Raw genomic sequence first — 27161 nt, 5'->3', positions numbered from 1 at the left:
CCCAGTAGGAACACTTACATAGCCCTCATTTAAATCATTATTTCTTAAAAGTTGTAAAATGAACTAATAGCCAAATCCAGGGTTATTCTCCTCGGCATAATGAACGTGCATCAGACCCACGGGACTGGATTTAATTAGCGGAGGTATTTTGCCTGGCGGTAACGTTATTACAGTGGCAGTCACAGTCCTACACCAGGGAAGCACGGTCTTAGTCACAGGGGGAAAACACACAGGTCGCGGCTTACGCACGGTCACACCGGTGAAATACACTCTGGTTCAAGCTGCCTATGTGCGGATTCCGCTCTTGTTAACTCCAGGGAAGTGAAGAGGAGTTCGGTTGTAAAGTGAACGACAGGCAATGAGCCGCGGCTGTTGGGAACGATTGCTCCCGGTATTGCTACTGGCAGCATGGTCGGAGGCTCCTGCTCGCTGTGGACGTCATGCTCGTCTCAGTCCGCAGAGCCCTGAAGGCCCCTCCCCCACTGCTACACAGAACGCTATGTGCCTGTTTATTCAAAGTTAACTAATATTGAACGTGTCACGTGTCCAAATTGCACAAAATTCGACACAGAACGGTTCTCGAGATATGCAAATAAACACACAGACAGACAGACAGACAGACAGACAGAGATTCCTCGCTTTATAGTTAGATAGTTATAATAAGCATATTATAAAACTTGTTTTGTGAGGTCACAGTGACCTTGACCTTTGACCACCAAAAACTAATCAATTCATCCTTGAGTCCAGGTGGACGTTGTGTCTAATTTCAAGAAATTCTCTGAAGGCATTCCTCAGATATCGCAATCACGAGAATGGACCATACAGACATATGGACGTACAGACGGACAACCCGAAAACATAATGTCGCCAGCGGGGATGCATAAAAGCAAACACCATGCTGGAAATGTTTGTATTTAGCTGGTTTAGCAAGTGAGCCTGTTACCAATGCAAAATGATTGCTTATTGCCATTTTGAACCGACAGTACGACCTGCCTGCATCTACTGCTATACTTCACTGGCCTACAAGGAAGACTTCAAATGTAATGCAAACTCATCTTTTCTGTCCTTACGTATAATATAAAAGACAGGAGGGACAGCAAACATCAGGAGAGCCTATTCTTTGCATACTTAAAGGCAGGGTTGACGATGTTCTCCAGTATCCACTATTTGTTCTATTGGTTGAAATGGTCTTTACACCCCGACAGCGATCCATTACTGATGAGCTCTGAAAAAGGACCGGAAAAGAGCCGTCATCTGTAGCTGCTGTAATCCTGTAAAAACGTCTACCAATCACTGCCTCGTGGTACGCTTGGAAAGAACCAATCAGATGCCTCCCTGCTTGTACTCTACCCTTGGCGTGCACCAGCCTGAACTCAAAGGTTCCAAGGCAACACCCCCCCACACACATGCACGAGCACCGCCGCATCGTAACTACTTCACAGACACAGAGCGGAGAGAGGACCTCAACTCAACAACGCTACCTCATGACAAGTAACCGCAGCAGTGCTACTGCAGGGCTGAGTGTTCTCTTCCATTCTCCAGGAAACGTGCGGCGGTGACGCGCTTTGAGTTCAGGCTGGTGCACGCCAAGGGTAGAGTACGAGCAGGGAGGCAGAGAGGCATCTGATTGGTTCTTTCCAAGCGGACCGTGAGGCAGTGATTGGTAGACGTTTTTACAGGATTACAGCAGCTACAGATGACGGCTCTTCTCCGGTCCTTGTTCAGAGCTCATCAGTAATGGATCTCTGTCGGGGTGTAAAGAACATTTCAACCAATATAACAAATAGTGTATACTGGAGAACATCGTCAACCCTGCCTTTAAGTAATCAGTGATTACCAGATTGACTAACACGTGCTGATTGATACTGTCAATAGAGTCATCTCATTCATCCAGGTGATAAGATGTCAGGTCCAAGTTAACCAAAACCATTAGACCTTTTTGTGACCTTAAAGACGTTTCAGTGTTCTTCAGTTCTAAGTGAACACTATTTGTCTGCTTGTTACCACTGTAAAATCACTGCATCTGACTTTCTCAAACACACACACACACACACACACACACACACACACACACACACACACACACACACACACACACTAACTTGTCATTGTCAATGGCATAGATGTAGCTGGTGTTGAAGCTTCCAGTGGTGAGAAGCTCTGACTTCGTCTTGCCCTGGAACAGCAGCCGCTCTTTGGTCATTCTCACCAGGATGAGACGCACCAGTTCCCCCATGTACATGCCACTGATCATCTTCTCAAACCTGCACGCCAACACGAGAAAAAGAGGATCAAATATTACACATTGTCACATCTATAAGAGTTTCAATCATACCTTAAAAAGGCCTATCAAAAAATACTGTATCTATTCTACATATGCACATACAAATGCAAATGCAGCTAACTGAAAGCCTAACAGATGCTGAACTCTCATGAAACCAGTGATGTTTCAGTAAGGACACCTCCTGGTTTACATCTCTGTCTCGAGGACATACATTTCACATTTTCCACTCATGTTCTACTTGATCTGCCTTTTGATAGCAGGTGATTTCTGTTTGCAGCGAGGCAGCATAGAAACATGAAACGCAAAGTGCACTCATTTACGTCGAAAAAAAGCACACGATTAATACAATCGTGCACTGAATCAACCTGTAATAGTTCACTTTATTCAATACTATTCCTTCAATTTAGAGCGTGTGGGTGTATCTGTTCTCTCCATCGGTTTAGGCTGATTATCATCTGCATGTACTGTATTCATGGTAACTGCTAATTTGCTTTGACCTCTCTTCAGCTGGCTACATAAATGGTGAAAGGACTTTTATTTATATAGCGCTCCAAAGCACTTAAAGCACTTTACACTACATGTCACATCACACAACATTCACCCGTTCACACACACATTCATATACTGATGGCAGAGGCTGCCATGCAAGGTGCCGACCTGCCCCTCTCCCCGACAGTTTTTGGAGCTCCCGGACAACAGCCCCAGATCAGAGGCAGATCCACGCTGGCTCGGCGCTTGAGCCGAGAGGCTCACTGATTCATCACGGGCAGATAATTAGCATGCTAAATATGTGGACCTGTCAAGGAGTCTGTCAGGGAGCTATAATCAATGCGAGTGCAAGTCACGGGGTTGAGGGGAAACCTGGCGGAGGACCAAAGTTGTTGTTGCACTTAAGAGTGTTGGATGTTTGCATGAATAACCATAACACATGACACAGTCACCGATCTACATAGGGGAAATAGTAAATATGTGTGGAAACAGGCTATATCAACGAGCCTGACTTTGCACGGTCACGCTTGTTGATGTTAGTTTTTGTGACAAAACATAGTTTGGAGACCTCATCCGTGATTCCTCCTGGTGAAAGATCTTGTAGCGTGTAACTGCCTGTCTCCGGTCAGTCATTTTAGTATGAAAACCACGACTTCAAGACTCCCGATAAAGACAGCAAGTTGTGTAGTGTGAACTTGGCTTTACTTCAGCTGCTGTTACTGTTAATTACACATCCATGCATTAAAATACATTAAAGTGGCAGCAGGCGGAATATTTTTGGCATCATTGGGCAAAAATTCCATAATAACCTTTCAGCATATTGTAATTAAAGTGTTCTGAGAGAAAACTAGACTTCTGCTCCTCCTCATGGCTCTGTTTTCAGGCTTTAGTAAATCTAGCCTGTGACGGGAAACTTTGACCAATCACAGGTCATTTCATTGAGAGAGCGTTCCTATTGGCTGTGCTGCGGTCATGTGACCGAAACTTGGCATTCCTTCACCAGATTTCACAATGACTTGACTTGGCCCCAAACTACATGTGATTATCATAAAGTGGGCATGTCTGTAAAGAGGAGACTCGTGGGTACCCATAGAACCCATTTTCATTCACATTTCTTGAGGTCAGAGGTCAACAGATCCCTTTGAAAATGACCATGTCAGTTTTTCCCCGCCAAAAGTTAGCGTAACAAACTTTAGTCGTACTCGCAAAACGGCTCCGATACCACTTTACAACAGCGCGACATTAACCTCTCGTCACCATCTTTCGGGTCCTCACGCTCCACCTCCCCGACTGTGCGGGAGAGACATGCCGGTGCGCCCGACCCCGCTGGGCCGGCATCCCGCCTCAGTCGGCGCACGCCGGCCCTCACTTTCATTGCGCCACGGGGTTTTGCTTGCACCCTCTGACTCGTGCGTTAGATTCCTTGGTCCGTGTTTCAAGACGGGCCGGGTGGGTTGCCGACATCACCACAGACCCCTGGTGCCTTTTACGTGGGCCGCGGCACAACGCGGTTGGGGCGCACTGAAGACAGACCGCCCCGGTCGACCGTGACGGGGCTCCCTGCTCCCGGTCCAGGTCGGGGCAGGAAGCGCTGTAAAGCTGCAGCCGCGAGCCACCTTCACCCCGAGCCTTTCCAAGCCGACCTAGAGCCGGTCGCGGCGCACCGCCTCATAAGCGGGACTCCCCAGCCTGCCGTGTGTCGCTCACACCCTCCAGCTGGCTGTTAACGAGGGTCTTTTGGCACAGAGAAGTGCTCGTATTGGTACTCGGTATCGGCGAGTACTCAAATGTAAGTACTTGTACTCGATCTGACAAAAAGTGGTATCGGTGCATCCCTAGAATGAATGAATGAATTACCAGATATAAAACTGATCAAAATCAATTCAGCTCATTTAAGCAAGTCAGTGTCACTGACACTGGAAATTATTATTAACTACCTAAAATATCTCGACCAAACCTGATTCATTACATATTTATACATGAATGACTTCTTATATACATAAATATAAGGAGTCAGACTTCCAGACTTCAATTTAAAAGAACCGTATGAATGAATTAGCGCTGTCAATTGATTAAAATATTTAATCACAATTAATCAAATTTTCTATCTGTTCACAATGTACCTTAGAGGGAGATCTGTTAAGTATTTAATACTCTTATCAGCATGGAAGTGAGCAAATATGCTTGCTTTTTCGCAAATATATGTTTATTATTGGAAATCAATTAACGACACAAAACGATAACAAATATTGTCCAGAAAGTGAAATTGACCGTGACTTGGCCCAAACTGCATGTGATTATCATAAAGTGGGCATGTCTGTAAAGGGGAGACTCGTGGGTACCCATAGAACCCATTTTCATTCACATATCTGGAGGTCAGAGGTCAAGGGACCTTTGGAAAATGGCTATGACAGTTTGTCCTCACCAAAATTTTGCGTAAGTTTGGAGCGTCATTTAGCCTCCTTTCGCTACAAGATAGTATGACATGGTTGGTACCAATGGATTCCTCAGGTTTTTCTAGTTTCATATGTTGCCAGTATCTTCCCTTCACTAGCTTTAAAACTGAGCCCGCTACAACCTAAGTTGTCTTAATGCGTTAAATTTGTGGCGTTAAAGTGTTACAGTAGCTAACTTGTTGGCCATAACAAGGATTATTCCCTTTGAGTTGCTGAAAGGCTTTTTTATGTGCAGAAAGTGTTTCACTCAGTGAGTTGCATTGAAAGCAGCTTAACACAGTGAGAAAGAACATGAAGTTGAATAGACTGGAAATCGTGAGTGAGAACAGCATCCGTCTGTTTCAAGGAGAAATCAGAGTTATGGCAGGATAATGCTGTGGAAATGAGATAAGAAATAAAGGCATCTTTTATACAGGCCCTGTCTGCAGAGGAGTAAAGTCACTACTGGAGGGATGTTTTACATAGTACCAAGTCAGATACGCTCAAAGACACTCACAGCTGCTTGCCAGGGTTCAGAGAGCCTGCGTCTATGTCCCGGTCAATGTCGGTGCGCAGGTCCTCCAGGGCGCCGTCGTCTCCAAAAGCGCCCCACTCTGTGTTAACACACATCCGTCCCTCGTCACCGTCCAGCATATCAAGGTTCCTCATCTGCTCCATGTAGCAGGCATTGGTCCCCGTTCCTTGAGGGAAGAGATGTTAGAAGAACAATTAGTAATTCTCATCTAAAAATAACATCCAGATTGACTAAACATTCTATTGTAGAGTCTCTCAGTCATGTTTGAATCAACAAAAACTCTTCATTCAGAATCTCCACCAGTGTCTACTCTTTTCTTTAAATCTTAACAGTTCTGGTTTGTTTCATTACCAAAAAATGTGTCCTGTCAAATCTGTTCTGTGGTAAGAACTATTACAGTCTACAAAAGGGAAAAGCAGCAGCACTGAAATAATGTCAGCATCTCTCCCAGATGAATCTAACACCTTCTTTGCACGCTTTGAGAACAACTTCCTGGCTGAGCAGGTACAAAAGGACCAGCACCCCTGCCCACTAATAATATCCAGGTGCGTGCAGATTAACTGGCAGATGTGTTCACAGAAATGTTCAACCTCTCACTGTAGTCTGTAGTGAGGTAGTGCTGACTGATAAATCGGATTTTCATCGTTTTCGCGATATGAACATACCCAATAAACACATCGCAAAAGACCGCCTGAAACGTAATGAATGAGAAAAATAATTTTATTTAGGAATGGCTACCGAAACTCTGAATAAAACGGGTGAAGTGGAGTTGACAACTACGCTCATTAGGTCTCTCTAAGTAAGTGCAATAAAACCTTTGCAAGTAAAGCCAGCTCGGCTAACGTTAAAAGCATAATTTTGTTGAGTCCTGAATGACTTTAAGTTCCCTCTAGTGAGCAGTGTTCCAGTGTATGTGTCCGGGGATTTTATTGTGAAGGGTGGAACGGAAGGAGTGAAGCATGTGATGCTGCTGTAGTCAAGAAGGTTGGAGTAATAAAGTAATTCCCGTCTTGGTGCAGACTGCGGAGCCTCCGTGTTATTAACTTATTTCCTTCATAAATTATAGAGGTTGTGTCCTGTGCTTTTGCCCTGCGTGTTAGTAAATAGCCAACACTACATTAAATTCTGGCACTACTAGCTACTGGCCGATAGCCGGTTGTTTGGGAACAGAGACGTTAACACATCCAACACGGTACAGGCTTACACCATACAGCCCATGGGTGAGTTATAATAAAAGTGATGAATTACAGCCAATATATCCATTATTACAGCCACATACAGCTAGCAGGAAGCTGGCAGAACCGGATTTGTCATATGAGCGTACATGCCCGTGGGTCTGATGCACGAGGAAAATAACTCAGGATTTGGCTGTTCGTTAATTTTATAGCTTTTAAGACATGATTTAAATGAGGGGTATTTAAGTGTTCGTACTGGGAAATTGATTTACCTAAAAAAAAAAAAAAAAAAAATCCTCTGATTTACAGACGTTTCTTTATCGGAATTTTGTCTTTTTTATGGTCTTTGCCTGAACATCCTGAAGGGCAGACCCCAGGTTGTGCGTATAGGCACCACCAATCTCGGAACCCATCGGCTATTGGGTCTGACGACGGATAAGCCTCTTTCCGTGCGCTGCTCATTGTTTACAGTCCGATTAGCAACTTGAGATGCGAGACTGGAGCTGGATTGGAGTTGGGTTCCGAGATTACATTTCAGACAATGTGTTCCGCATCTTTTGCTCTCAAAATGGACTGTTTACCTGAATGCAACCAAAACTTCTTCGAACACGATTGGTCAATACTACTCATGGCTCACAATGGACACCAGAATGCTTCCGATACTAAAATCTTGTCCCGTTGCCTACAGCCTGTATAAACAGATTCAGCATATGAGTGCAGAATATGTTTATAGAGATTAAAGCACCACAAAGGCACCTCCACCCTGACTCTCAAAACCGGCACCCCTCAGGGCTGCGTGAGTCAGCCCTCTCCTGTACTCCCTGGTCACGGGTTAGGGGTTTGATCACCAGCGATGATGAGACGGCCTACAGAGAGGAGTTCAGAGACCGAAGGAGCCGATTGTGGACCCCATCTTCGTCAAATGGGACTACAGTAAAGGGAGTCGGCAGCTTCATGTTCCTCGGGGTTCACATCAGCGAGGACCTGACCTGAACCCATCACACAATGGAGAGCAATGGCTCTTCTTCCTCCACAGGCTGAGGAGGCTCAACATGGACTCCAGGATACTCTGCAACTTCTACAGGTTCACCATTGAGATTATCCTGACTGGCTGCATCACCGCCTTGTATGGCAATTGCACCGCCCTCACCTGCTGACGCTGTCACGGCTTACTGGGACACTTGAATAAATCAAAGCCATTGTTTATGTTATCAGTTAACACCTGTGCTTTTACTACTGTGACAAGTCAAAATGTCTGCTGTGAAAAAGACAGTAACCTGATAAACAGGGGGATTTGTCCCACCCTTAACAGGTGCAACTGGATAGATAGATAGAAAAATAAGCCTGTGTAGGTGGACTGTGGGTGTTAAGGGCATTTAATCCATTGTGGAATAAAGGTTTAGTCTTAATTTGATATAGTTATTGTGGGTACCCAAGCACATTCTCCTAAGAGAGCAATCAGGCAGGTTTGTGAGCACCAGTTGGCAAATAACGAGCCCTAAAATGACCAGATGTGTACCTTTTGGTCCACCATAAAAGATATTACCCAGGACAGCAAAATGTGAACATCTTTACATTTTCAGAACTACAGGTAAAATAGCAATATTCCAGAATACACTCTATACGGTAGTAGGAAAAGTATAACTTAAAGGGACTCTATGTAAGAATCAGAAATTGCTTGTCAACAGCGACACCTGTGGCCGTTAAGTCAACGAAAGTCAGCGTCCTGTTGCTCTCGCTCGCGCTAGTGCTCGCTCTACATAGACATGAACGAGCATTGCTCAAAACAGTGAGGCGACACACGTCCGCTAAAACCACAATATCCCTATTCTCACTGTTGGAGAACGGTGGTTGGCTGAAAGAATTGAAAGTTCTTACAGAATACATACAGTACAAATTAGATTCCTGTGTAAGTGTGTGACAACAAATAACGGTTAACAACAGATGTTACAACTAGTATTGTAACAGGCTGACATTTGTGTGTGGTGGGATGTAACATTTAACTGCTTCCTCAACAAAATAAAGTCATTCATTTTGGGTGGGGCTCCATCAAACCTAACTGGCATTGTTAACCAGTGGGATGCTGGTGTGGGATCATGTTCCTGTTGCTGCACCAGTGAACTCTGTCTAGGTAGTGAGCAGTGCTCGAAGTGGGCCGGTAGTCACCGGTAGGCAGAACCGGCACTTCTTCATTTTACTCCTTGGCGTACTGTGACTTTTTCTTGCACACACAAGCTTCCAGTACTCTTTTCTGCCCTCTCCATATCAGGATCTCTGGGAGATTCATAACGGCGCAATACCAGCGTATTTGCACCGCGCCTCTCGATGAACATTAAAAACTACGTGGGGAGCATCTGGACAAGCAGACGCACGAAGCGGAGGTGAGCTGCAATTTATCAGTACAATGTTCACGTCCTTTTTGTAAAATAATTAGTGAACTGTTCGTCATAACATTTGTTATTTATGAACAAATACAATTAATGAAACATTATCTAAAAGTTTTCTGAATCTGCTCTTTCAGGGGAAACATTTCCAGAAGAATTAACCTGACCGTGCAGTTGAGGTCACAGATTTCTCGCCTGGTGCAGACTTGCCATGAAGATTATGGGGGTCGATAACCACCCTAACCCTCCAGGTGCTTTATGAGCAGTCTGTCATCAGACAGGCACAGAAAATTGTGACAGACCCAACTCACATCTTTACATCAGGAGTTCCAACTTTTACCTTCCGGCAGGAGATATAGAGTCCCACGGAGCAGATTGAACCGTTACAAACATTCGTTCTTGCCGATGTCCATTAAACTTCTCAACAACTCGTAATATAAAACCATCATAAGGACAGCGCAAAATACACAGGGAGAGTGCAATATGTTAAGACAGCAAACAGGTGACATGAGTGCAATATAAAGGAAGTGCAATAGGGGACAAAAAGTCATAGTGCAATGTGTTATACAGGGACAATGCAATAAGTTAGGACAGTGCAATGTGTGAAATAGGGACAGTGCAATATGTTAGGACAGTGCAATGTGTGAAATAGGGACAGTGCAATATGTTGCATCTGTGTAATATTGGGTTATTGTCTGTGCAATGTGGGCAAGACGGTAGACGGTGCAATGCACTACCTGGGGACAATACCTGCCATGGTGTGTGTGATGGTATGTGCCATTATGTACGTGGACTGTCTATGTGTTGAAACATCTGTTTCCGTCAAACTGTTTCCCTGTCTTATGTGGAAACGTTTATCATTCTTGTTGTTGTTGTTTTAATTTAGTGTTAGTAACTGCAGTTGGACCAAGTCCAGGGAAAATTTCCCCACGGGGGACAATAAAAGTATATCTTATCTTAAAGAAATATTGAATAAATAGGAAATAGTCACAAGAGATTGCTGATACCGGCCGATACACACACACACCAGCATGTGAATAAGAGAGTACTACTGGTACTTATTTGTTTTCCTCTTCAAGCACTGATAGTGAGACACCTCTGCAGCAGGGGATGAGATCTAACGGGTAGATTAAAAGAACTCCATGTGAATCCGAGGAGACACAAATCTTTCCCCCAAAACAAGAGTGGGAGTTAGTAGTGACGGGCCCTGCAGTGCAGGGAAGAACTGGCTGATCCAAATTGGGAAAAAAAATAACAAAAAACAGACTAAAGGATACTATAATGTATATGGCACTGCCTAGGCAACACCCTTTTGCCCTCCAGGAGGTACAATTCTGCTCTGTTTTCTCTGAGAATTCCTTTAGTGTGCATAGTACTGTTAAAATCCATGTCTTCTGATTTGATGCAAGCACATATAAAATGAAATAACACAGTGATACTACAGGAAAGAGGAAAATCTATCATGGTATCGACACGATGGAACGGGTTCTTGTCCCATGTCAAGACACAGATCTATCCTTTCCAGCCCTCCTTCTGCTCGCTTTGCATATTTAAATCTGCACATTATACACCTACTCTATTATGGTTGCATAAACAATTCACTGTGGCTTGCGGCACATATACGGCCAGGAGACAAATTACAGGAAAAACCTGAATAACATTACCAATGCAGATGCTTCCATACAAGGCATGAGGGGCTCTCTGAATGGTTTAATGTTTAGGAACATTATGTAAATAACATGGAATAATAAAAATGTTACACCTATGTGAGATTATTTTACTCCACATGGCAAATGTTGGCAATCCGCCAAATGACGATGCATTTTTTCCCCTGAAATGCTGCTCATTCAGTAATGTTTCCTCCAGCATCAGTATCCAAACGCTCTGCTAATTGGCATATGAGCAAACACTGACCTTCACCGATCCTTTGTTATTTCATTTACATTCAAAGTTAGACTGGACTCACCCACAATGAGGCCAATTTCACAGTGATGATCATCGTAGCCGCAGGTCATCATGGTTCCCACGGTGTCATTGATCACGGCCAAAATGTCAACGTCAAAGTCCTGCGATGAGATTTAATTGTATACATTAAAAACAGCACAGACTGTAAAGCTGCGGCAATAGGCATAGAACTTTTGATTTACAGATAATATACGATATTTTCCTAATATTTAGAAGTATTTCAAGTCACCAGGACTTACATTCAAGCAGGTAAAAATGTCATAGACTAGGACTGTCAAAGTTAACGCGATAATAGCATGTTTATGCAAATTTGTTTTAACGCCACTAATTTCTTTAATGCATTAATGCAACTTGCAATTTTTAGCTTGTAGCGGGCTCAGTTTTAGGTAGAGTGGCGATACTGGCATCATATGAAACTTAAAAAAACCTAAGGAATCCATCGGTACCAACCATGTCAGACTAGCTTGTAAGGAAGGCTAAATAACGCTCCAAAGTTATGCTACCTTTTGGCGAGGAAAAATTGGCATTGCCAATTTTCAAAAAGGGTCCCTTGACATTTGACCTCTAGATATGTGAATGTACAGACGTAAGAAAAATTGTTGGTACTCTTCCGTTAAAGAAAGAAAAACCCACACTGGTCACTGAAATAACTTGAAACTGAGAAAAGTAATAATAAATAAAAATTTATTGAAAATTAACTAATGAAAATGAGACATTGCTTTTGAATTGTGGTTCAACAGAATCATTTTAAAAAACAAACTAATGAAACTGGCCTGGACAAAAATGATGGTACTCTTAACTTAATATTTAGTTGTACAACCTTTTGAGGCAATCACTGCAAACAAGTGATTTCTGTAACTCTCAATGAGACTTCTGCACCTGTCGACAGGTATTTTGGCCCACTCCTCGTGAGCAAACTGCTCCAGCTGTCTCAGGTTTGAAGGGTGCCTTCTCCAGACTGCATGTTTCAGCTCCTTCCACAGATGTTCAATAGGATTTAGATCCGGGCTCATAGAAGGCCACTTCATAACAGTCCAATGTTTAGTTCTTAGCCATTCTTGGGTGTTTTTAGCTGTGTTTTGGGTCATTATCCTGTTTGAGGACCCATGACCTGCAACTGAGACCAAGCTTTCTGACACTGGGCAGCACATTTCGCTCCAGAATGCCTTGATAGTCTTCAGATTTCATTGTACCCTGCACAGATTCAAGACACCCTGTGCCAGATGCAGCAAAGCAGCCCCATAACATAACCGAGCCTCCTCCATGTTTCACATTAGGTACAGTGTTCTTTTCTTTGGATGCTTCATCTCTTCGTCTGTGAACATAGAGCTGATGTGACTTGCCAAAAAGCTCCAGTTTTGTCTCATCTGTCCAAAGGACATTCTCCCAGAAGCTTTGTGGCTTGTCAATATGCATTTTGGCAAATTCCAGTCTTGCTTTTTTATGATTTGGTGTCCTCCTGGGTCGTCTTCCATTAAGTCCACTTTGGCTCAAACAGTGACGGATGGTGCGATCGGACACTGATGTACCTTGACCTTGGAGTTCACCTCTAATCTCTTTGGAAGTTGTTCTGGGCTCTTTGGTTACCATTCGTATTATCCGTCTCTTCGATTTGTCATCAATTTTCCTCTTGCGGCCACGTCCAGGGAGGTTGGCTACAGTCCAATGGACCTTAAACTTCTGAATAATATGTGCAGCTGTAGTCACAGGAACATCAGGCTGCTTGGAGATGGTCTTATAGCCTTTACCTTTAACATGAAGGTCTATAATGTTCTTTCTAATCTCCTGAGACAACTCTCTCCTTAGCTTTCTGTGGTCCATGTTCAGTGTGGTACACACCATGATACCAAACAGCACAGTGACTACTTTTCACCCTTTGAATAGGCAGACTGACTGATTACAAGTTTGAAGATACCTGTGATGCTATTTACAGGACACACCTTAGTTTAATATGTCCCTATGGTCAAATTATTTTCAATCTTTTCTAGGGCTACCATCATTTTTGTCTAGGCCAGTTTCATGAGTTTGTTTTTTAAAATGATTCTGTTGAACCACAATTCAAAAGCAACAGCTGATTTTCATTAGTTAATTTTCAGTAAATTTTTATTTATTATTACTTTTGTCAGTTTCAAGTTATTTCAGTGACCATTGTGGGGTTTTCTTTCTTTAACGGAAGAGTACCAACAATTTTGCCTACGTCTGTAAATGGGTTCTCTGGGTACCCACGAGTCTCCCCTTTACAGACATGCCCACTTATGATAATCACATGCAGTTTGGGGCAAGTCATAGTCAAGTCAGCACAATGACACACTGACAGCTGTTGTTGCCTGTTGGGCTGCAGTTTGCCACGTTATAATTTGAGCATATTTTTTTATGCTAAATGCCGTACCTGAGCACAAGATACGTCTGTACGCGGATGATGTTACTCTCTCCAAACCAGACTCTAGCCTGCCTAAACTTAAGTCCCACCTTGAACAGTTTGGTTTTGATTCAGGATATAAATTCAAAATACATAAAACCCAAATCCTTTCTTATGACTATTTACCACACAAGAACATACATAAAAGTAAATGGAAAAATAATAAAATTAAATACCTCATTGTTAATATACCGAAGAATCTGACTAATATTTTGAATTTAAATTACTCTTCTATCACAAAGGAAATGAAAACAGATCTGGATAGATGTATTCCCTTAACACTTAATATGTATAATCAAATATAGATTATAAAGATGAACATTTTACCACAATTGCTGTTCCTTTATCAGTCTCTACCTGCAGAGATACCAATGAAGCAATTCAATGAATGGAAACAAATGATTTCCAGATTCATATGGAAGGGTCAAAAGCCTAGGGTGTGACTCAAAATACTACAGTTAGCCATTAGAAGAGGGAGGAATGTCTCTTCTATGCCTGGAGGATTACTATAAAGCAGTTAAACAATTAAGATTCTTATTCTGCTGATGCAATGATGATTATAAAGCAAAATGGAAAGAAATAGAATTAAACCAATTGGATACCCCCCCTTCAATCCATATAGGGTGATAAAACTACTAAGACCATGCATTCAGAAAAATTAAATCACCGGAGAATGGTTCCTCTCAACATCACAGAATGTCAAAATCTTAACTTGCACAGTTTCCTCAGAGCCGCACCGCGCACCTCCTGAAAAATGTGTTCCCCCCCCCCCCCCCCCCCCCCCTTCTCCGTTCAGCTTGCGCCATCATCCATGTCTATTTTTTGTTTATGTTGAGATCAGCTGTTGTAAAACACTTCATTCAAACTGGATAGAAACAAAATAAATCTCACCTAAACCGTCGTCGTTACTCTTTCCAACAATCACCAAGTGTGCTTTGGTCGAACTCAACTGTAATTTCACAGAGTTAAATGTGAATAAACCGCCGAATCTACAGTTGAGTTCCATATCTACTGCATGCTGCAGGGCAGAAGCTTTACTGTACTTCCCACAGTTGTTCACGGATGAATCGGAATGTAAGTCCTCCCCTGAAGTGGTTGTGTTTGCCCCTAAGCCTCAACCAAGCTCCCGTCCACCTTCCTGTACCTCACCTAAATCCCCAGCTGTTGGTGAGTATCAAGGTGTGATCAGACAGAACTTGCAAATGCTTTGCCCACGTTTGAAACCTTTTTGACTCACGCGGACAAATATTGCCTATAGTCGTGCCTTTCCATTGTCTCTGTATGCAATCACGCCACCTCTAAATTTCGCTTTGCATTCTGTCTGAACACACGGTCGAGACAGATCCAGCCCGCACTCATAACAGTAACCCCTGAAGGTAAGTATGTTCCTTTTCGACATGTGGTATTTAAAAAAAAGGAGGAGTTCAGTTTTTTCCCACTGAAACGCTTCTGAGAAGAAGTGAGTTGTGCTGTGCCATGCTGCTTGTCACCGAGAGCTGCCAGGGGCTGTTTTCAGCTCACTTTGCAAATTTCCCTCAAGCATTACCCTCAGACTGAGCCTGTCAAGAACATGTATTCTTTCAGCTCTAGGACTATAACTATGTTTATAACTATACTTTGAGGTCCAAATACAAATTCTTTGTCATGTACAGTTTGCAGTGTTCATTGTTTTGGGTTGCTAGTAGGGCTGTCAATCGATTAAAATATCTAATCACGATTAATCGCATGATTGTCCAAATCGCGATAAATTGCAGAACATATCTGTTCAAAATGTACCTTAAAGGGAGATCTGTCAAGTATTTAATACTCTTATCAACATGGGAGTGGGCAAATATGCTTGCTTTATGCAAACATATGTATATATTTATTAGGGGTATAACGATTCATCTACTACATCGATGTATCGACTTATATTCCTACGATCCAACTACATCGATAGATACTCGGCAAGTTGTCCTTCACGGGAGACGTATATTGATTTTTTAGCATTTTTATTAGTAAAGATATGTTAAACGTTACTCCAGTTCACTCTCCAGACATGTGCCAGCTTGCCAGCTTGGCCCTCTGCAGCGCGAGCATGCATCCATGGCGTGCATGTGGACGAACAGCGCACTGGACTCCTCGCTCTCTCACCCGGTAGTGGCGTGGAGGGAGACGGGCAGCGGTCTGCATGAGCTGCCGGCGCTGCAGTGCCAAAGCAGAGTTTCATTTTGGGGGCATTATATGAGCAGGCGCTATCAGTCAACTTGCGAGGGCGGCTTCACCTACGGGCACTTTCCTTGTGCGCTGTCAGTTTTTCATTCAGAGAAAATGACTTTCCTTTCCCCGTCATGATATCTATGTGCACACAGCATCAGCCTCACGTATCCAGCCGGAGAGCAGAAGGTGCGCAAGGCAAATTATCACGGGAGTAAAGTAAAAAAACAAAACAGAAATTCAACTAACGTTAGTCTAACGTATTTTTAAAATGTTTTCCCAGATTAAGCAGGTTAAACCACTGTTCATTTAACTTGAATAGAAGTTGGTTTATTATATTTTTTGTTAAATATTGCACTGCCTTGTATCTTGAGAAATGAATTATTTTCTAATAAATATTTATTTGCCATTGATCGTTGTTCACTTGTTTATATCCATAATTAATTTATCCCTGATTCCCTTACAAGAAAAACTTTGAGGAATCCTGACCTGCTCTGTCCAGCATCAGATATTTATTTCAGTCACACTGATTGAATCTTTGGCAAAAAAAAGTTACTGTATCGATTTCAAATCATTGAATTGTATCGTGTCGTATCGTATCGCTCTTGATGAGCCAAATATCGTCCTTGAATGGTATCGGAAGCATGGAAATCGTATTGTATCGTTTTAAAACCGTATCGGTACACCCATAATGTTTATTATTGGAAATCAATTAACAACACAAAACAATGACAGATATTGTCCAGAAACCCTCACAGGTACTGCATTTAGCATTAAAAATATGCTCAAATCATAACATGGCAAACTGCAGCCCAACAGGCAACAACAGCTGTCAGTGTGTCAGTGTGCTGACTTGACTATGACTCTCCCCAAAACTGCATGTGATTATCATGTGATAGTTTCATATGATGCCATGATGGATCTTCACTCTAGCTTTAAAACTAAGCCCGCTACACCCTAAAAATCGCAAGTTGCGTTAATGCGTGAAAGAAATTAGTGGGATTAAAATTAATTTAAGTTCTCACGTTTTTAACGCAAAATAAATTTACACAGAATTATTAACACTAAACTAGAATATGAACACTTACCCCTCGTTTTTTGATGGATTTCCTCAGAAGGCTGACCACATCCTTTCCCTCAACTCCGTTTGACTTGAAGCCTTTGGTCCAAGACACCAAAACACTCTGCAAACAGGAAAATAAAAGACACAGAGCAGAACCAAGATTATCTTCCCATTTCAGCCTCGTCATATTGTGTCATTATAATCAATCAACACACTGTTCTGACCTCACCGAGTAACAATCTGATCGAATGACTTAACATAAACGGGCAAAAGTTAAAAGTTGACTCTTTCCTGTGAAAAAATGAGATATGATATGGCTAATTACTATGTTAATCCAAAAACCATGTATTTAATAAAAATGCAAGAAAAACTTGATGTTATTGTATCACATGGAAATCTACTATATATACTGTCTACTGTATTTACAACAAGGTTTGGAAATTGGCACCATTCACCAGCCAAATGCTGGTAAAATCTGCAAGTGGCTGCTACATTTGCTTCATTTACCAGCCAAAAAAAAATGTTATCTACTCTATAGATTACCTTTTTTTTTCACAGTGGCAGATGGACAAAAAAAGTCAATTTCCAACACTGTATACAGCTGTATTGACTGTTTGTTTGGTTTATTTACAATACGGTGTGATATTGAATTATTCAGTTCTATAGCTGTGTCTGTAGCTCAGAATGCAACCTTGCATTATGCTTCTTTTGCTGCATGTTATTGTCATGACTTTGTGAAGGACAGTTTATTGTGCAATGTTTTTCTACTTAGTGCTGAACAGCATAACAACAACACAACCAATTAACTGAAGTGACATTTTTTAAATAACACATTGTTGGTGCCAGCCATTGTCATCCACAGAGATGCGAGTGGTCCTTGAGCTGTCATACAGGAAGGTGTCGTAACCAGTTCCTCCTCATCATCCAACTCTTCCATAACTTGTTTTTTCTAGCCATGAAGTTGTGTTGGGCCAAACTTATATAGAACTATTGAATCACGCCTATCAAATAAATGAAAGACTGCCGACAAAGGATTTGAAAACCGTGGGTCTAAATCAAAAAGAAATTACGTGCTATGTGCAATCTGCCGCGGTACTATGGTGTGTGCGAGAGGGGCCCACACAGACCGCATAGGCGCACAGCCGCAGGTGTATAAATCAGGCATAAGCATGCTGTGTCCATTTAGGCAGGCCATGGTGGGAAAGCCACAGAGACTCAATAGGTGTGAGCTATGAACAATCGTTATTCTCTCAGGGCTCGACATATCTCAGGCGTTGATATAAAGGGCAACAGTATCATGTCAAGTGTCAAAAGAGGAGACCACACTGCACCAAATTTGCACATGACAGAGGAGGCAAATCTAGCGAGCCTTTTCAGGACAACGGAGTTCAGGTTCATACCAAGAGGAGGCCAAGCCGTATGCGCATTTTGCTGTGAAAATGTTGTGTGTCGGATGTGGAAGGGTAAAGCATGACTTTGAAACTAAGCATGAGGAAAGTCTCGATATCAGATCCATCTACCTTCATAAAACCCTCTCTCCCAGTTCACCCCTTCAGTCAGAATGTAACTGACATATTGTTATGTAGCTATAGGCATGCTCCTATTGCCTACTGGTGCACTGGTCATCGTTTCACCCTTCTGCATTAAACGTTCACAAAAATACAAATAAGGAGGATTATTCATATAATCTCATGTTCTGCATCTGATTCCATTAAGAAGCATGTGTAATGCTTTATAAGGCCCTGATCAGACAGAGTGCATTTTAGCAGGGGGTGCTTTCTGTAATTGACAGTGAAGCAACATGCAAGGGTTCCTAAGTGCCAAAGTGTTTCAGGACGCAATGGTTACGCCCCAAGAGGAACACCGTTCAACTTTTGGAACGCAGCAATGTGCACCGCATGTCATGTGACGAGGAACAACCAATCTCAGCCGGCAGGTATCTTTTCTTTCTCCCGTAAATATCAGCCTAGGTATGCTAATTTTGAAAACATTTCTTAACCGATAACTGACCCTCGTTAACCGATTATTAACCGTTAACCGACAAGATTTGTGCCTCGCATGCAGCGGTGCACCAGCTGCAGGAGCACCACAGATATTGGTTGGCGGGAGTCCCCAGTTCACCGTCCGGGAGCGTCAACTTAGCAGCTACGATGCTGCATGTAGTGTTGCGGACATGCAGCCACTTTCACAGTAAAAGTCTCCACCACACATTTAGTTTAGTTTAGCAGGTTGTCCGATACTTTGTCTGGCCGGCATAACTTTAGCAAGTGTCTAACAAACAGTGTGTGTATTTGTACTACGTTAGCAGCTCTAGCATTGCCGGAGGCTTCGTGCTCGTTGCCGCCACAACCGTGTGTGTGTGTTGGTGGTGAGTGTGAGGTTGTTGGTGGCGTTCTAGCTGTAAACGTAGGTGTAGCAGTGTGTGTACAGTTTATTTTTCTGTGAATAAATGCTACGAAACTACAACTCCTCCGCTCAACTCAAGTGAGCTGGAGAGACATCCACGTAGAGACCGGAGCCAACTTTCTGTATCCTGCAACTCCGGCTCCGCCTCTTAAGATGGGCTGTTAAGGTGGACCAGCTTTTCTCCTTAAAGTGACGAGCCGCTCATCTTTTTAATTCTTTATTAATATTTATTTAAACCGATAGTGTTAATCAGTCCCACGGACAACTTCACTTGCTTTCCCTTTCCGTTTGAGGATACAACATCCAATACAACATCCGGTTGAAAGGTCAGCCAACTAGACACGGAGAAATCGAGCAGTAGGCCTAACGTTACTGTGAGGGATTTACGGCGCGGAAATTCGTGTAACTTTGTTTTGCCTTTGTTAAGTTTAGTCAGTGAGGCTTTCATTTCCGCAGGTTCATTATCGTCATTGCAGTGCGCAGGTTTTGGTTGCTTATTAACAGCAGGCGCGTCAGGAGCGCAACCTCCAAAGCTTTTCCACGCGTTTTTAGACACAGCATGTGAACGACCCCTTTGAGTTTATCCGCGTTTATCTGCTTCATGCAACTCGCGTTTTTTGCAGGAGCACCCTGAACGCCTACATTTGAAAAAACTTCAACTCAGAGCGGAAAAGTGCCCAACGTCATAATCGTTTGTTTTTTTTCCCATTGTAGTGACTTTTGCTGGATACTCGGAGCTACAGTATATATGACTTTACCAACCGTAGTTACCATGATCTGAACAGAAAACAGCAGGCCTTGGAGGCAAATTAGTGCGGTACTTGAGATTTTGTTTTCGATAATTTAAACTGTACTATTAACTATTAGGGACCGTACAGTTCTCGGTTTGTGTTAAGCTAACATTAGCACTCATTCCGTGGTTGCCTTCCAACAATTAAAAAAGAAAAACATCGCAAAGCGCAAAAAAAACGCTTTATCTGATCGTGTGTCTTTAACAACAAAAAAAGGCAGTGCGGTGCGCGCTCTTGTCTGATCAGGGCCTAATAAAACCAATGAGGTGGATCTGATGGATCGAACAGCCGCTGTTAAGGACAACTCGGCTCCCATTCCTGTTGTTTTGGACAAGGCTAAAACAAAGCTGCACTAAAACTCACTGTATGCTATACTGACAAACTTCACCAGTGTTTGTTTACAAGAGCAACTTTCACTCAAAGTTAAAATATCACTAGAAGTAGATAAAAGAACTTTTCTATCACTCACCTCATCCAACTTGGTCTGTTGACAGGGAAAAGAGAAGGTGAAACCCAGAGGAAGCTTTTTATCCTTTATGCCCAACTTCTCCATGAAATTCGCCAGACAATCGGCTATGTGGTCGAATAGCTGCAGGAGAGAGGAAAAGGTCAGTTGTCTTATTAACCAAGGGCTTCAAAATTGAGGGTTTCATTTGAAACAGTAGCCTTGTGTTGTCACATTTGTGACAGTTACACTGAAATCTTTGTCTGTTGGTTAATGTGCTCTCTCCGAGCCGCTGAAAGTATTCTGCACAAAGATAGTTGTCAGGGAAAAGACCCATCACTCTGTAACATCACTCTGTAACATCATTCTGCGACCACAAGTGAACTGTGTTGTTGTAGTTCAACAGAGTGGCGGCTCTCCTCTAGAGAAATCATCTAGCTGGTTAAATACAGGAGTCCCAGGTAAACATTTTATGAATATGAAATCTATATTTTAATTTGATCTCTGACACCACAGGTGACAGGCTGTGTGTTCTGTAGGGGCTGACCCGAATGCTTCGAAGCTTTGACAGTTGCCATGGTAACTGACCTCCAAATCCGGATTCGAATGCTACGTTTTTTTTAAATAATTTATCTTTTATATATAAGTATGTAATATAAAGTATACATCCCAAAATAGCCCATGAAATAAAGAATAATCCCACATTAATCATTATTCATATTCATTATCAATTTTTATTAGTTCATCTCAGACGGATAACTGATGGGCAGGTCGGCACCTTGCATGGCAGCCTCTGCAATCAGCGTCGGAAGACTACTAAAGATAAATGCAAGTCCATTTACCATTTACCATGTAATGTGTAATGCCTCTCACCTCAGACCCGCTGCCTCTCATGAGGTGTTCAGGAATGGCATAAATCTGATTTTCCATCTCCACCTCTTGCTTGCCGTTAGCCATAACTTTGACCAGGAGCACCCGGAAGTTGGATCCTCCAAGATCGAGTGCCAGGAACTCACCTTGCTCTTTGAACAAAAACCAAAAGACAAAATGTAATCACGTATCATATCATATATCACATATCACAGACACACACACACACAAAAGGAATTCAAATTTTAATCAGAGTTCCTACCTCATAAAACATTAAAGCCGCAGTAGGCAGTATATTTTTTGCATCATTGGGCAAAAATCTCATGATTACCTTTCAGCATATTGTAATTCAAGTGTTCTGAGAGATAACTAGACTTCTGCACCTCCTCATGGCTCTGTTTTCAGGCTTCAGAAAATTTAGCCCGTGATGGGAGACTTTGACCAATCACAGGTCATTTCATCGAGAGAGAGTTCCTATTGGCTTCCTACTTGGCGTTCCTTCACCAGATTTCACAATGGCGGCGGCGTCACAAACTTTCTCATTTTACAGTTAAACAGTACACTACAAGATGATTCTGAAAACATTTGAGGAGAGATATAGGCATTAACGTAACATAATATTGATTCATATATGATCAGCGCTGCCTAGTTTGACCGTTTGGTCGGAGTTTGCGAGTGATTGATAGACGGCAGACGGACAGCAGACCTCAGATCAGCTCTTACTGCTTGTTTTCCTCCGGTATCTGAAATCTTGCAGATACCGTTAGGAGCACCAGAGGACACAGAGGCACATGTTTTTTTTTCAGGTTACCTGTTACCATGTCACGAGAACTGAGAACCAAGTCGATGCTAACATTTTAAAAAAGTTACGGTACTCTTTTTCTACAGTACCGAAGGTACCGTACGATGCCTGTAATGGTCATTGGTAGGGATGTGACAGTGAGGAAAATTTTCCCTGTGTGCTGACTCTGATCTTTACTGTCGGGTGGCGATGTGTCGGGCCTCTCCGGTAGCGCTTTTGCTGTGGGGGTCTACCTAGCGCCGCTGCCCTGTGCACACCGGCTGTGACGGCCCCATCCACCTCGCGGCGATTATCTCATTAACGTTATTGTTCCCTTATAGTATTGGGATTAAACGTGAAATATTGCCAAATAGGTGCGTTTGCTTTTTGCTTCCACAATAAATCCTCTGCTACAACTAACGATTATTTTCATAATCGATAAATCTGCTGACTATTTTCTCAACTAATCAATTAAGCATCTTTTCTGTAAAGTGTCATGAAATTGGGGGGATAAAAACAATGCCCATCACAATTTCCGAGGGCTCATGGTAATGTCTTCAAATTGCTGGGGGGGGGTTTTCAGGGGCAAAACTCCATAACCTAAACAAATTCCATTCATAATGATATAAAACAAGAAAAGCAGAAAAAAAAAAATCCTTCAATTTGAAAAGCTGGAACGAGCAAATATTTGGTATTTTTGCTTGAAAAAGGACTCAAACGATGAATTGATTATCAAAATAGTCGACGACTACGATTCTGTTGATGAACTAATCAATAAACAGACTAATTGTTCAATTAGAAGCGTGCTCGTGCATATACAGCGTAGGGCTGGGTGACATGGAGAAAATCAAATATCACAATATTTGTGACCAAATACCTCGATATCAATATTGCGACGATGTTGTATGGTTGACCATCGGTGCTTTTACAAAATATGTCCACAATGAGATTTTTGATAAATAATCATCAGTAATGTGGATATAATGACTAAGTTGCTGTAATGCTGTAATGTAATGCAGCTTTTAAAACAACTTGTATACAGATATCCAAAATCTAAGATGATATCTAGTCTCATATCACGGTGAGTGGTGTCAATGTTGGCTTATTAAACCAGCGGGAAAACTAGGGCTGACAATTTATTAAAATATTTCATTGTGATTAATTGCATGATTGTCCATAGTTTATCGCGATTAATTACAAATGAATCTCACATTTTTATCTCCTCAATGTACCTTAAAGGGAGATTTGTTAAGTATTTAATCCTCTTATCAACATGGGAGTGGACAAATATGCTGCTTTATGCAAATGTATGTATATATTTATTATTGGAAATCAATTAATAATATAAAACTATGACAAATATTCTCCAGAAACCCTCACAGGTACTGCATTTAGCATAAAAACATATGCTCAAATCATAACATGGCAATCATAACAAAAGTTATATTGTTGTTGCCTGTTGTTACCCAAAAGGCAACAACAGCTGTCAGTGTGTCAGTGTGCTGACTTGACTATGACTTGCCCCAAACTGCATGTGATTATCATAAAGAGGGCATGTCTGTAAAGGGGAGACTCGTGGGTACCCATAGAACCTATTTAAATTTACATATCTTGAGGTCAGAGGTCAAGGGACCCCTTTGAAAATGTCCGTGCCAGTTTTTCCTCGCCAGAATTTACCATAAGTTTGGAGCGTTATTTAGCCTCCTTGGTGACAAGCTAGTTTCTAGTTTCATATGATGCCAGTATCTTTACTATAGCTATAAAACTGAGCCCACTACAACCTAAAGTACGTTGTGTTTATGCGTTAAAGAAATTAGTGCCGTTAATACAAATTTGTTGACGCGTTATTATTGCGTTAACTTTGACAGCCATGGCTGTCGTGTGTGTGTGTGTGGGGGGGGGGGTTTCCTGTAACTGGCGATGTCCTGCAGGCCTCTCCACACTGTCACAGGGCTGTTGGCTGAAAACCTGTTTTTCAGCTAGTCAGTGTAGCTTCTCTTTGCTACTCTGCTCTCCTTTTTTGTTTCTGGCTTGGTTGTACAGGATTTAATTTATTCTTATATAGCATCAAATCATAACAAAAGTTATGTCAGGACTAGGGATACTAATTTTGAAAAATGTTCTTAACCGATAACCGACCCTTGTTAACCAATTATTAACCGTTAACCGACAAGATTTTTGTGTACCAGCTGCAGGAGCACAACAGACAACTGAGTCCCCAGTTCACCATCAGGAGAGCTACTATAGCAGCCACGGTGCTTCATGTAGTGTCGCGGACATGGAGCCACTTTCCCAGTAAAAGTCTCCACCGCACATTTAGTTTAGTTTAGCAGATTGTCTGTTGTGTCTGCCCGGCGTAACGACACTCTGTCCGCCCGGATTAACAATAGCGATTGCCCGACAAAACAGTGTGTGTGTTTGTGCTACGTTAGCATCTGTAGCTCTGCTGGTAGCTTCATGCGCACCGTTGTCACACACATACAGTCTGTCAGCGTATCTTCAGCAAGTTTCCGACAGACCGTGTGTTTGTCGTCGGTGCGGTATAGCTGTGAACGTAGATGTAGCAGACAGTGTGTGTACAGTTTATTTGTCGGTGAATAAATACTACGAGGCTATAACTCCTCCGCTCAAGCGAGCTATAGACGGGAGCCAACTTCCTGTATCTGTAACGCCGGCTCAGACTCTCTTAAGGTGGACCAGCTTTTCTCCTTAAAGTGACGAGTTTTTCTCAGCTTTTTAATTAATTATTAACATTTATTTTAACCGTTTTAACCGATAGCGTTAATAGGTTAAGATGCTTAATGTCGGTTAACGGTTAAACGGTTAATTATTAACATCCCCAGTCAGGACGCTTTTGGTATAGAGCAGATACTCTGTAGGCCTCTGTAGAGTTCAGCTGTAAACCAGGGTTTGTTGTTGTAAGTGCAGAAAGTTTGAGTTGGCAAACATATCCTACACAAAAGCTGAACTAAGATGTCACAGTGTTGGGGAGTTCATCCAGGTATGTAGCTGCAGTCTCAAAAACACTCCAGTCAGTGAAGTCAAAGCAGGCCTGTTACTCCAGCTTTGTCAGGAGAAGATGAACCAGACAGTGATCAGAGTCCCAAAGCTGCACGTGGGGGGAGGGGTGCGATAGACGTCCCTTAATATGGTGTAGCAATGGTCTTCTGTGTTTATATCTATAGTGGGACAATAAATGTGCCGTCTGTATATTTGCATTTCACTGCAGAGGTTTGCCCTGTTAAAATCCCCTACTACAATGAGCCGGGAGTCTGAATGTTTGTGCTCCGTGGAGGTTATCTGGTCAGAACAGGTGTTGTAACGCCTCACTAACACAGACCTGAGGTGGGATGAAAAACACCGACCAGAATAAAGGAGGAAATCTTCTGCAGTGAATAAAACGGTTTACAGTTAATGAAAATGGTCTCTTAGTGAGGAGTGCATGTTGTCTTTAACACTGTGACATCTGCACTCACCGACCTTTGTTTATATATAAACAGATTCCACCTCCCCTTGTTTTCCCCCGATAGCTCCGTGACGCAGGGCACTGGGAGGGAGTTGGAAACATGGCAGATGTAGTGTACTATCTGGGATGTGCTTACCCAGGATTTTGGTCTTAAGTGGACCCAGTTTATGTATTTGTTGTCTGAGAAGGGGGTATTACCTGTTCCATCTGGAGTGGAGAGCACAAACGTGGGCAGCATCTTGACAGCAGCTGTGGGGTTGGTGTCTCTGCACAGGCCTTTGTCCATCTCTCGCCGAAATCGTATTGACAACTCCATCAAGGTCTTATCTGACAGCTGAAAATGGTCCAGGTATTTGTCCACCTAAAGACGTTGCAGAGAGAAGAAACTGTTACACGCAAGCCAAGAAGTCATATATAGCAGTGGAGCAGTGAGTCAATAAATAAAATAGTGAATGCATTGTCATTAAAACAAATCAACTAACAAATTACATTAAAAAATGGAGAGCTGTGCATTGAGAAAAGCTCAGAAACTCTTTAGAAGGGTTCCTTTATTTTGCTGTCTGTAGCAAAAGCAGCATGTTAAAAGGCATGATGCGCCTGAAATAGATGCAAAACAACCTTTTTTTGTTTTCTCAAAAGCAGCTCTGCTGGTATTGCTGGCTGATGCGCAAGTGTGGATTTTCTTTCAGTGCCTGGGACAGTGCTGCTGCTGCACTACTGCACACAAATGCACCTCTACACACAACAAACAGCGATATCCATCTGAGAGTAGCTAATCATAATTAATGTTCAATGTGGAATTATTCCTTATTTCATGGGATATTTTGGGGATTTATACATTATTATTATTACATACTTATTTATAAGAAAGCTTCAGTAGTATTCGGGTCAGCCCGAATAGGATCCACACTAAATGTTTGTATACGCACAAATGAGGAAATGTACATACACCAAAAAACATTCTGATTTGTAAAACCATGCGTACGCCTGCCAGTGTGCAATTTACTTTTATAAATCCCAAATCAATTTGGAATTGTCTGCACAAGGATCAGCCTCATATACCGCCCTCTACACATCCACATTCATTCAACCATAAATGGTCAATGCAAAGCACATGCAAAGTCGTCCCTGAACACTCGTTCCCTCATAATTCTTCCACTCACATAGTCCCAGTGCATCCACCATCCACCGTTCAGCATTATGAGTGTCACCGCAATATTTATATGTTTACAGCAATCAGACAAATTTGCTTGGGAAATTTGGCTTATGTCATGATTAGGACTGAAGATATGGAGTGTAACGATTGTCACTGACTTTATTTCCAGACTAATTTACACATTTCATATGTGCAGGTGGTGAAGATGTGCCAGGTGAGGTGACTGGAGGAAGCAGAGAGTGTTTGACAGCCACAGCGGTGTCTCCAATGAGTGCGCCACAGAGCACTGGAGACACAGTAT

The 27161-nt window shown here is 42.3% G+C and overlaps 1 protein-coding gene across 2 annotated transcripts in view; it reads right to left on the bottom strand.

Annotated features, from left to right (window-relative positions):
* hk2 (hexokinase 2) overlaps window positions 1-27161 on the bottom strand; it is a 60781-nt gene that overhangs the window by 23260 nt on the left and 10360 nt on the right. For both annotated transcript variants that reach the window (XM_037776758.1, XM_037776759.1), the window contains 7 exons: window positions 25903-26065; window positions 21461-21609; window positions 20612-20731; window positions 16971-17066; window positions 11269-11368; window positions 5726-5909; window positions 2103-2264 (listed from right to left, as the gene is read on the bottom strand). In XM_037776758.1, coding sequence (XP_037632686.1) covers window positions 2103-2264; window positions 5726-5909; window positions 11269-11368; window positions 16971-17066; window positions 20612-20731; window positions 21461-21609; window positions 25903-26065 — 974 coding nt within the window. The remainder of the gene's footprint in view (window positions 1-2102; window positions 2265-5725; window positions 5910-11268; window positions 11369-16970; window positions 17067-20611; window positions 20732-21460; window positions 21610-25902; window positions 26066-27161) is intronic.

Source organism: Sebastes umbrosus, chromosome 8, assembly GCF_015220745.1.
Source record: "Sebastes umbrosus isolate fSebUmb1 chromosome 8, fSebUmb1.pri, whole genome shotgun sequence".
In the NCBI taxonomy this organism is placed as follows: Eukaryota; Metazoa; Chordata; class Actinopteri; order Perciformes; family Sebastidae; genus Sebastes; species Sebastes umbrosus.
Note: the sequence above shows the minus strand (reverse complement) of the source record. Positions and strands in the feature narration are given on the sequence as shown.